Consider the following 12,852-nt stretch of genomic DNA (forward strand, 5'->3'; position numbering starts at 1 on the left):
GCTTCTCCCAGGGGTGGGGTGGGGTGGGGTGGGGGCAGCCCTCAACCTGGCGCCCACCGAAGCCCTCCGGTAGTCCGCATCCCCATCGGTAGGACTCCGTGGCCAGGGGGTGGGGGGGCCGCACCGGCGGGCACCGGGTTGGCGAAGCATGCCGTGCCCAGAGGGTTTCTATTTTTTTTTAAAAAGCCTGTTTTGGGAGGGGGGGCGCCCGGAGAGATGGAAGAGAGGTCCGAGAGACGGGGGTGGGGGTGGGGGAGTCTCGGTGGCGACTGCCCTTCCGCGCCCGGTCGCCCAACGACGCTTGGCAGGGCGGGTCCCCTCCCCTCCTCCCTTCCCCTCCCTCTGGCCAAAGCGGCGAGGAGGCCGAGCAACCTTGGCAAATTCTGCAGCCGGCGAGTTTCGCAAGACACGCGCCGCCAAGCCCCCGGCTGCACCGGGCGTCCCATTTTTTCCACCCCATCCTTATCCCGATAAGCGACAAGGAAAGGAATTCATCAGCAACGAGGCTTCTCCTCCTCCTCCTCCCTCCCACCCACCCACCCTCCGCGCCTCAACCCGCGAGGTTTGCCTTCGCGGGACAAAACGGGGAGCGGTTCCGAAAACCACCCGGTCCTTGCCCGCCGCCCGTGCCCCGTTGTCAGCCGCAGCGCCGGGGGGAAGGCGCCCGCTCCCTGCGGCCCTCCGGCTCCGCGCAACTTCCAAGCAAGCTCGGAGCCCCGGGCGAGAGTTGCAGCCGCCAACCGCTCCGCGCTCCTTCCTTCCTTCCTTCCTTCCTTCCTTCCTTCCTTCCTTCCTTCCTTCCTTCCTTCCTTCCTTCCTTCCTTCCTTCCTCCCTCCCTCCCTCCCTCCCTCCCTCCCTCCCTCCCTCTCTCTCTCTCTCTCTCTCTCTCTCTCTCTCTCTCTCTCTCTCTCTCTCTCCTCCGAAAGGTGTAGTGTATGCAGGTAACCAACACAACAAAAGGAGCAATTGTTGCAAGTTGCGAACCGAAGAGCAAGCAGCCGGCAGCTCTTCTCTCTCGCGCCCCCCATCCCCACCCCACCCCACTTCCCGCCCCGCCGCCCTTTGCACGGGCTTCCGCGGTGCAAAAGGCATCGCAGCCCTCCCGTCGCCAAGACTTCAAACGGTGGGAACGGTGTGTGTGTGTGTGTCTGTGTGTGTCGGGGGAAGGGGAACGGGGGGGGGGAGGAATTCGGCTCGGGACTCACGTCTCGGAAGCGGTTCCAGTGTTTGATCTTGCCGCTGTACTGGGCGATGGAAGACAGCCATTGCTCGTCCTCCATAAAATTGCCGGGGCTGTCGCCTTCTTTGGCCGCTTTGCCGTCTCCTTCCGCCCAAGCCAGGGCCAGCAGAAGCGGCACCAGACAGCAACCCGAGGCTCTCATCGCGGGACGGGTTGGCGCGGTCCTGGCTCGCCGCAAAAGCGCTTTGCCTCTCCGGCCCTCCTCTTCTCCTTCTCCTTCTCCTTCTTCTCCTTCTCCTGCCCGGACTCCGGCAGCGAGGATGGCTGGAGCCCCGCAGAAATGTGACCTGCTTTGCAGATGCGCTGCTCGGAAATCCAGCTCCGCCAGCCCCGGAGAGAATGACGGAGTCTGCGCCAAAAGAGGCTGGCTTGAGTCACAGGAGCAGCAGCAGCAGCAGCAGCATCACGTTTGACATCATCGCACCTGGTTCCAAAAAAAAGGGGGGGGAAAGGAGCCCACCCCGGCGGCGGAGAAGAGGCTGGGTTGGGGGCCGGAGGGTGGGGGGAGGGTATACGGGATTCAGGAACGAGGGACCGGCCTGATCCGCAAATAGCATTAGTCCTTCCCACCCGGATGCTACAACGTCATTTCTTCTTCTTCTTCTTCTTCTTCTTCTTCTTCTTCTTCTTCTTCTTCTTCTTCTTCTTCTTCTTCTTCTTCTTCTTCTTCTTCTTCTTCTTCTTCTTCTTCTTCTTCTTCTTCTTCTTCTTCTTCTTCTTCTTCTTCTTCTTCTTCTTCTCCTCCTCCTCCTCCTCCTCCTCCTCCTCCTCCTCCTCCTCCTCCTTCTTCTTCTTCTTCTCCTTCTCCTTCTCCTCCTTCTCCTTCTCCTTCTCCTCCTCCTCCTCCTCCTTCTCCTCCTTCTCCTCCTCCTTCTCCTCCTCCTCCTCCTCCTCCTCCTCCTCCTCCTCCTTCTCCTCCTCCTCCTCCTCCCCTTTGTGCCCTTCCCCACCTCACCAACCCTTCAGATTGCTGCATGAGTTGCCATATTGGTCCTGGAAGATCAGAAAGATCGAATAGATGAACAGTTTGCAATCTTTCGCCAAACCTTTGCCACTGGGACAATAAGCAGATGGCTTCAGTGGAAGTCACTAGGGATCGTCTGATACATTCAGTGAAAACTAAGATTAACTTGACATAGAATCTGAGGGCATAATTGTACATCCTCTAGTACAGTGCAGAAATTTGACTCATTTCCCTGCTAGAGCTTAATGCACATCCAAGCATAGAACGAGTGAAAAGCCTTTTGTAACTGGAAGGGAAATCAAATAATTTTTTTAAAAAGTTCTCCCCCACCATGTTAATTTTTATTTTGTTTGCCAAACATTTCAAACCCAGCTGTTTCTACTCAGATGCCAGTCCCTGAAACTGGAACCAACTGGATTTTGCTACCATCTTAATAGATCTTTTGATTCTTAACCAAGCACAGTTTACAGTCAGATTATTCACTGTAATCTGCTGATATCATAATCCCATTAGAGCCTGTTTGATCTTAGCACTAAGAGACCATTGCTTTTTCTCATGGAGATCCAGCTGGGTCAGAGCATGGTCCAGACCAAATTAAGAATGATTGTTCCTTTGTTGCTTCCTGTGAGCAAGAATTAAGCCTCAGAATTACCTTCCTGCTAAAGTGGGACTTGAAGCAGTTAGCTGTGTTTGGATTCTACTAGAATGCTGATCCTTCCTCTTTCCAGTGTAATGAACATCTGTTGAACAGAATGAATACAAAACTGTTTCCTGGCTGAATTGAGGTTTCCCCCTCTGAATCTTGGTGACTCTTCCCTTATGAGTGTTTCAGAGGCCTTTGAAGACCTGGGCTTTTGCCCCTTCTGAATTGTGTGGGTCTGTCTTTTGTTGTTTCTTCCATGTTTCCATCATTTATTCCATCGATCTTTATTGTTGTTCTGTCCTATTGTTATTTTTTTTCCCCTGTGTTTTTACTTTGTGACCCACACCAAATTGCTGGGAGTTGGATGGTGTATTGAATAAATAAATGTAGGAGCCAGACAATTTAAATTTGTTTGTTGTCCCCCTGCGGTTTTACTATTTTGCATTTAATTTACACGTTTACAGTTTCTCAGGAAGGCAAGCATAAATAATAAACTCACTCTGGGTTTTGCAATGGCAAAGCTCTGGTTGCACCAGTTGTCAGGATGTTAAAAAGAGACACTGTCAGGGCTAGATTGTTCAAGTTGGTAGTTAATTAATTAAAATGTTTAGTCCACTATAAAACTCACTAGGTGGCCTTTGACCAGTCACACACTCTCAGCCTAACGTAATTGGTGGGGTTGAGTTGGGGATAACCCCTTTGGAGAAAGAGAAAGTTATAAATCTGTCACCCCTCCTTGGCCTCCCTGGATTCATGGTCAGTTTGAAAAAGAATATGCCTTTTCCAACATGTCCACCCCACAACTGTGCTCAGGAAGAAAGGAAAAAAAATCAAAATGGTGATTATTTCAGCCATGATGGAATATAGCAGAATCTTTAACACTCTCTTCTCTGCCAAGAGGCAAACATTCTTTTTGGCTTAAAAGGAAAGGAAAAGAACCCAGCATGCTAAGTTTTTGCATTTGTAGGTAATGTATGGTAGCCCCAAACATGCAATGAATATCCCACCCTTTGTTTCACCCTGACACATGTAAAAGGGGGAGCCTTTGATCACACAATTGTGATTTAGATAACCTTTATTGTCATTTTTTTCCTATGGGCACAATGGCACACATTAAAAATGAAATTTAGTTGCTTCCTCTCAAAGTGTACACATACATAACACACATTTAAAACATACTATATATGACATATGTATAGACCTAAAGGTAAAAGGTAAAGGTTCCCCTGCACATGCGTGCTAGTCATTTCCGACTCTAGGGGCCGGTGCTCATCTCCGTTTCAAAGCCAAAGAGCCAGTGCTTGTCCGAGGACATCTCCGTGGTCATGTGGCCGGCATGACTTAGACGCCAAAGGCGCACGGAACGCTGTTACCGTCCCACCATAGTGGTCCCTATTTTTCTACTTGCATTTTTACGTGCTTTCGAACTGCTAGGTTGGCAGAAGCTGGGACGAGTAACAAGCGCTCACTCTGTTACGCGGCACTCGGGATTCGACCCGCCAAACTGCCGACCATCTGATCGACAGGCTCAGCGTCCTAACCCACTGAGCCACCGTGTTCAAATATATGCATGCAATTATACCAATGGAAGAGAATTTATAGAGCTCAGAGGCTGAACTGGGATCTCCTTGGTTCTGTCTGAGCTTGGTTACATATATAATGATACAAAGAACTGTATCATTTCTTCAGTTGCACATATTGTGCCACTGTATTGGTTGAATTGTATCATTTCTTTATTATACATATAATGATATAAAGAATTGTAAAGATCAACATTCAGTTGAGACCAAATCTTTTTTCTTTCCTGGGATTAATGGGCAGCCAGCAGAAAAGAGACCTGGAAGATTATTTTACAATAACTGCAAAACTATTACATGCACAAAAATGGAACGATTCTGAATGAAAGGCACAACAGAGGAATAGCTGGTAAAGATGACAGAACTACTTAGCAGATATGGCAAAATTGCTTGGTTACATAAAGATCAACAACTACATTTATCAGTGACTGGAAACCCTTTAAGGACTTTTTGTTGAAAAAAAAAAGAAAAATGAACTTGTGATTTATGAGTTTGAAGATTTGAAAGGGGAGCTTATGGAAATAAGGAAATTATGATTTACCTTTAGAGAGAGAAGGCAAAACATAAATATATCTATAACCTCTGTCAAGAGGTTTGGAAGCTATTTCTTTATAATATTCCCTTTCTTTTATATTTTTCTATTCTATTTCTATTTCTCCCTACTATTTACTATTTTTCTTTATTCTTATTTTCTTTTATGGTTTTTACTTTGTTAAAAATTTCTTCAGTAAAATGTCTCTCATTATTTATTTATTTATTTATTTTATTAATTTAATTTATATACCGCCCTTCTCCCGAAGGACTCAGGGCGGTGAACAGGACAATACATAAAAACTAGATACAAAAATTAAAAATTATTAAAAAGTAATTAAACAATGCCCATAATAAATTAATACAGATTAAAAATTGAAGTCCATTTATAAAAATCCCACCCCGTCCCATCAGGCCAGGCCAGCTTGTTTAAAGAGATGGGTTTTAAGATCGCGCCGGAAGGAGCGGAGATCGGGCGCCATCCGGAGCTCGACCGGAAGATGGTTCCATAAATCCGGTGCACCCACAGAGAACGCCCTCCCCCTGGGGGCCACCAGTCGGCATTCTATCTATCTATCTATCTATCTATCTATCTATCTATCTATCTATCTATCTATCTATTATATTTATATTTATATTTATATTTATATTTATATTTATATTTATATTTATATTTATATTTATATTTATATTTATATTTATATTTATATTTATATTTATATTTATATTATTGATATTGATATTGATATTTATTAAATTTTTATACCGCCCTTCTCCCGAAGGACTCAGGGCGGTGTACAGGACAATAAATATCAAAATACAAAGTACAAAAGTTAAAAAGAATTAAATAATTATGCCCAATATAATACAATAGTTAAAAACCATATTAAAACCCAACCCCCAAACCCATCAGACCAGGCCGGCTTGTTCAAATAAATAGGTTTTTAGATCGCGTCGGAAGGAGTGAAGGTCGAGGGCCATCCACTGGTTCCACTGGTCTGGCGCACCCTATCTCTATCTATCTATCTATCTATCTATCTATCTATCTATCTATCTATCTATCTATCATCTATCTATCTATCTATCTATCTATCTATCTATCTATCTATCTATCTATCTATCTATCTATCTGCTATGTATCTATCAGCTATCTAATCTATTATCTACAAATTCCCTGATGCAAGAATCCAAAGGTTTCAGAACTATATGTCAGATGTCGGACATCATCTGTGTTGTCAAATCTTCATTTTTTTAAAAAAAAACCCTTAATAAACTACCCCATTGAACAGGAAGAAAATATGCTTCATTTTTTGGCCTGTCATATTCAGTGTGTTAACTTCTTTCTTTCCTGTGAGTTTTGAAGATCCATATACAGTATATGACCTTTATATTGCTAATTGAATTCTTGTTATACAGTACGTCCTACTCCTTTAGCGCCCCCCCTAGCCTCAAGAAGTCAGCCAAGAGCAACTTTATTACATAGTAGTGTCCCGTTCCACTTCTACAGTGGGATCTTCCTCCTACACCTCCTTTTTCTCAACGGAATGAGTTTCAAAAGCAAGGCTTTCCCACAGGAATGATACCAAGAACACTGCAGGAAATCCATTATTGAAAAAAAAAGGGAGGTTTGCATCTCTGTTCTCTTTTTCTGGTGTGTTATGTACCTTTCAATTCTCATTTCTGTTCTCGTAATTCTTGGCCATTGGCTATGCTGGCTGGAGAATGAAGAATTTGTAGTCCAAAACACAATGAAATGTCATCCTATAGGAAAATATAGCTAAGTTGTTGAGCGTATAAATTTCAAAGACTGGAAAAGAATTCTCCGATTTCTGATGAACTGGGGGGAAAAAACCACTGCCATCAGAACAGAATGCAATAATCTAACTGAAGAGCTGCTACATCAAATAAAACAATACTCTCAGGAAGACTATAATTTGGGATTGCAGCAAGTGTAAACGAGATGGCAATTGCTATTATGGCTGCCGTCTTGACCTTTTTAGATCCTCATCCCCCCAGTGGGTGGGCTTGGGTCCCAGTGCTTAAAAACCTCTTCCTTTTAAACTTTGAGTGGGGTCCCAATTTTTAACCCTAATACAAATGTGAATTAAATGAAAACATTTAAGGTTTCTCTCAATGCCATTTCTTATTTTGTCTTGCTCCATCCAGTTTTAAGGTGTATGGCCCTCAGCATTTTGCAAAAAGACCTTCGCTGCCATAAAATATTGCCTGGCATATCAAAAACCAAGTAAGAAGCTAGGTGTTCTGTACCAGCCTACTACCGGCCCTGCAGATAAGGCAGGGACAACCCCTTTACAAGAAGGCAAGAGGCTGGAACTAAGCCTGCCAAATTTATTAACATAAAACAGAGCAAACAGAGCCAAACAAAACACGAACCATGAAACAGGAGCTATTCAAACGGTTGCCTTCAGCAAACCAGCCCTCCCACGCATTCCCCTTTTAAACAGTTCAGGGCATGGCTTCTCTCTGCCTCCTTCCGAGGTGCCCCATTGCCTTCCTCTGTTTACTTCTGATTGACTGCCTCCTGCGTCGGGCGTCCTTGAACAGGGCCAGCTGTGGGTCATCTTCATCCACGCTGTCAGGCTCACACAGCTGGGTCTGCGTGGTGACCAGATGGGAGGGGCCTGGCTGAGGGCTCTGTGGAGCCTCAATACTATCCTCAGCAAGCTCTCCAACACCCCCCTCCTCCTCCTCTGAATCGTCCGACCCAACTGCCGAACCCACAGGCTGACCCTGAATCACAACACTAGGTAAAGATTCATCCAATAAAGTGTTGGAATGAGGGGTCCTTGGTTTTCTCTGAGCTTGGTTGTTTTCTTGCAGACATTTCATTACCCAAACTGGGTAACATCATCAATGCTAGTATGGGACTCAGTGTCTATTTAGCTCAATGTCTACAAGAAAATAACCAACTCAGAGAACGCTGAAGATTTTTCTACTGATAATATGTTTTCTCTATGGAATATTTAAGAAATGGGGGAAAGCTTCATCCAGAGTTCCTTGGCATCCAGAAAATTCTTTGGGTCTCTTGTCTTAGTCAGCCACCCATGTAAGTTGCAACCAAGACGAAGCCTGCTTAGTTTTCAGAATCACTCAAGGTGACCTACGCAATTAATGAATGAAGCATAGAATTAGTATTTGAGCAGATTCAGCCTTGGCTGCCTGATTTATGAGTAAGCCGCATGTGGCTGTAACTTTGCAGACAATGCCTGTGTGGCACCACTGTTCTTTACCAAAAAGCACAGCCATCTGTTCCATTGGCAAAAGTGGCACAATTAGGTTCCATGTGATGTTCTATTGATAGAGTAGCTGCATAGTAGATGCTGCTGCTGCTGCTTGCACTCTTCCATTGAGGAAAGCAAAGTGGGTCTGAAATTGATGCAACCTTTGTAGTTGCACCTTTTGATATCCTGATGATATCTTTCTGATGAACTCTTAAAAAGATAGAGGTACAATTTAAATAACTACGGCAGGTGGGATTTATTCATAGGCAACCCATTTAGGCAGATGTTGATGTGTTAAAGATATTATTGCAGGATGCAAACTGTTCCAAGTAAAACTGTCTTTTGCAATTGACTAATGGTAATTTTGTCAATGCCAATGGTGCTCCAGTGGTGTTTTAGAAGTTTTGGGGGTTGCACCCAAGGTGACTATTATTGTTGATACTACCTTTGATTTCTTATGCACATTGTTCTATTTCTGTTTGAAGGTCTTTGTATTTTGTGATGATGATCATTATTACAGCAGTGTTCCAATATCTCAGGGGTTGCCACAAAGAAGAGGGAGTCAAGCCATTCTCCAAAGCACCTGAAGGCAGGACAAGAAGCAACAGATAGAAACTAACCAAGGAGAGAAGCAACCTAGAACTTAGGAGAAACTTCCTGACAGTTAGAACAAATAATCAGTGGAACAACCTGTCTCCAGAAGCTGTGAATGCTCCAACACTGCAGGTTTTTAAGAACAGATTGGACAGCCATTTGTCTGAAATGGTATACGGTTTCCTGCCTGAGCAGGGGTTGGACTAGATGACCTCCAAGGTCCCTTCCAATTTTTTTATTGTTGTTGTTGTTGCTGTTGCTGTTGTTGCTGTTGTTATGCCAGTGATCATAATTGTCCTTAATTATGACAACAGAGAGGCTTGATCTGCTAAAATCTTTCTATTATCTGACCAAATACAGTCTCTTCTAAACTGTTTCATCCATCTTATTTGTTGTCTGTGAGGACCCAAGATTCTTAACACTTTCATCTCACCTGTCTTTGCTTTTGATTGTGATTTAGAGATGAGAACACTGAATAGAGCAGTATAACATTTTTGTGGTTTTGATGCATTTTAATGATTTTTTGTTAAAATAAAGTACAATAAACCAAACAGTTCTTATGCTAATTTTCCTGCATCAATAAAGAGTTTTGATGAGATTATCAGTACAAAAACTCTAATAGATTCTAATAGATTCCAGAAATGAAAGGAGAAAAACATATAATTAATATATTGGCTCTGAATCTTTAGAATCTCGTATGCAAAACCCTGCAGTCATGAGCACCACTACCAGCGGCTATCAAGAAGAAAGGTTTTACAGTAAGAATAAACCTGTAATTTCCAGCTAGAAACACAAGGGACATATAAGGTGGGGCAATACGAGCTGCAGAATCAATTCAGCTGGATTGCATGACGAAAAACGGTACGCTGTCAAATGCAGTGCCAAGCTATCAGGGGAGAAAACAAAATCTTAAATGCTGCACTGAGAAATTTAAGCAGCAGCCAAGTTGCAAATACAGAGGTGTACCTACAGTGTGCTTGGCTCCAGCAACTTGCTGGAGTTTTTGATGGTGGTACAGAGGGAAGGAGGTTGATTTCAAAACTAGGAAACCTGGTTTGCAATACTTTGCAGGGAGGTAGTCAGCATAGACTAATCTGAAGCCAGTGATTAATCAGCTAATGCTACAGTGATTACCAGAAACAGTCAGAAATGCAAGCTTACAATACAATGCATACCGTATACCGTCAATGACTGCAGAGCCATATTTGATTTCCTTGCAGCCTCCTTGTATGGGATTTCCTGAGCTGCTGAAAAGGGATCCACCTTAACATTCACCCAGCGCTATACCATCCACTCCATAAGGATACTCCACGATACCCTCTTTATTAATACTGCATAATCAATATCTCTGGAGGTTTGCAAAATACTGAGAGGGTCTGGAGCTTACAATCTAAATTAAGTGCAGGAGAACAACTGAGAAAGGGAGGGCAATGGGGATGGGCTATTTAGGAGAATCTGAGATAAGCAAGGAGTAAGCCAAGATGTAGGCTTTGCTAGACTTACGTGTGCCATGTAACAATGAGACATCAGTCAATCATGATTCTGTTATTCAGGTTCATTGCTGTGCGTAAGCCTCCTTTTGCAGTGGCATGGGAGGGTCAACCTATTAAGAGAAAAAAAATCCAGCTGCAAGGAACATGTGCTTGATGCTCTTTGAGTCCATTTTTTCATCAACTGGGTATCTTCGCTTGCACCGAATGTTTCCCAAATCCCTTTTGCACTGAAGCTTCCTCCTCCCTGGCTACCTTCTTCAAAGGCACCAACATCGGTTTAAACCAGGGGTAGGCAACCTTGGCTCTTTTATGACTCATGGACTTCAACTCCCAGAATTCCTGAGTCAGAATCAGGAATTCCGGGAGTTGAAGTCCATGAGTCATAAAAGAGCCGAGGTTGCCTACCCCTGGTTTAAACGCTGGGATGTCCAGGTATCCTAAAGGTAAAAGAATATTAGCATTTCTATATTGCACGAGCTACTTTCTGAATTAACCTAGCTTACAACCCCCCAAGATACAGGTGGCATCTACGAATCTGGTATTCATACAGGTGGTCCTCAATTTACAATCGTTGGTTTCGTGACCATTCAAAGTTACAACATACTGAAAAAAGTGACAGGACCAGTTTTCACACTTACGACCATCGCAGCATTCCCCCATGATCACGTGATCAAAATTCAGACACTTTGCAACTGGCATGTATTTATGACACCTGCACTGTCCCGGGGTCATGTGATCACCTTTTGTAACCTTCCCAGCCAGCTTCCAGCAAGCAAAGTCAATGGGGGAAACCAGAACTGCTTAATGACTGCATGATTCACTTGGCAACTGCAGTGGTTCTCTTAACAACTGTGACAAAAATGTCACAAAACAGGGCACAGCTCACTTAATCCTCATTGCCTTGCTTAGCAATGGAAATTTTGTGTTCAGTTGTGGTCATACGTTGAGGGTTGCCTGTATTTGTGTTTTGCGTGTTGCAGAAGCAAAGATGAATCCTTGCCAGAACTTTACTCTGCAGGTGGCAAATATGTCTCTTGTGGCCAAGGTCCCCCCAAGTCAATGATGATTTTACATTGTGTGATACATAGAAGTCCTTATTACAGAATAGGTACCATAATCAGTCACTCGGAGTGACTAGAAAGATGGCTTTACATTTACTGTAAGAAATTAAATCATTTCTCCATGATATAGAGCAAGGGTCTTCAAACTTGGCCCTTTTATGTCTTGTGGACGTCAACTCCCAGAATTCCTCAGCCAGGCATGCTGGCTGAGGAATTCTGGGAGTTGACGTCCACAAGTCATAAAAGGGCCAAGTTTAAAGACCCCTGATATAGACAATGGATCTATAGACTATGGGTCCCCAGTCCCCGGTCCATGGACCAGCACCAGCCTGCAGCATGGTAGAAATTGGTCCGTGCAAACAAGTAAAGCCCCATCCATGGGATGCAGGCAGCACACAAAACCATGTCCCTCTCTGGGCCACAGAAAAACCTCTCTCCATGGAACTGGTCCCTGGTGCCCAAAAACTTGGGGGCCACTGCTGTAGACTCCAGTTCATGTAGCCATGTCCCAAAGATGCTTTTTCAAAAGGCAACTGGACTTTGTTTTTCCTTGAAGACATTTCGCTTCTCATCCAAGAAGCTTCTTGGGTGAGAAGTGAAACTCCTTCAGGAAAGACACAGAAAGTCCAGTTGGCTTTTGAAAAGGCACCTTTGAGTCAACCAGGCCTGAATGACTGAGAATCTCCATAGATATTCATGTAGCCATGGTTTTCTCAGTCTCAGTTTGACAGCACCTCCAACACACTGTGCCATCAAGTTACTGCAAAAGGCTAGGTTCACACAATATACTAGCAGACAACTTCATGGCTAGTTGGTGTCTCTCGGGGTATATGAATATAACTGCCCTATGTGTAGACTTGCATGCCATATTAATTGGCATATTGTAGGGTGTCATCTCCAAATCTTTACTGAGATATCAATCTATCTATAACTACTTCTGTATGGATTAAACATAATAAACTTTTCTTGCAGTATACTGTATGATTTATGACAATACACTTCCAAGTGTGTCCATTATTAAACTGTGTTTAGTAGGTGTAGTGGTTAAGGCACCTGGAGGATGTGAGTTCTATTCCTGCCTTAGCAGAGAGACATCTGGGTGACCCTGTGCCAGTCATTCTCTTTCAGCCCTAGGAAACAGGCAAGGCAAACTACATCCAAAATTTTGCTAGAAATTTGCAGTGATTTGTCCTGGCAGTTATCAGGAGTCAACACTTACTGGAAGGGACACACACACACACACACACACACACACACACACACACACACACAGAGGGTTCCTTTCAGGAGAACACTCAAAACAGCTAAATTTAATTAGTATAACACTAACATCTCTGTATTAAATAGTTTGTTTTTAAAAGTGTCCTTGTGAAATATTAGACTGGAGCTCAGTTTGATAGAAATTAATTCCAGATGTTTATTTCCACTGTGAGTTTAATTTAGCAACTTAATCCAACACTGTTAAATTAATTACATCTCATACATTATACAGGAGAATAGCACGCG

General features: G+C 43.8%; 1 protein-coding gene across 1 annotated transcript in view; it reads right to left on the reverse strand.

Moving 5' to 3' along the window:
- SPOCK2 (SPARC (osteonectin), cwcv and kazal like domains proteoglycan 2) overlaps positions 1-2,004 on the reverse strand; it is a 109,297-nt gene extending 107,293 nt beyond the window's left edge. Inside the window, exon 1 of the mRNA XM_083364805.1 lies at positions 1,207-2,004. Within this exon, the coding sequence (XP_083220931.1) occupies positions 1,207-1,383 (177 nt within the window). The 5' untranslated portion in view covers positions 1,384-2,004. The remainder of the gene's footprint in view (positions 1-1,206) is intronic.
- Positions 2,005-12,852: the final 10,848 nt, after the last annotated feature.

Source organism: Vipera ursinii, assembly GCF_947247035.1.
Source record: "Vipera ursinii genome assembly, chromosome: 5".
Classification (NCBI taxonomy): Eukaryota; Metazoa; Chordata; class Lepidosauria; order Squamata; family Viperidae; genus Vipera; species Vipera ursinii.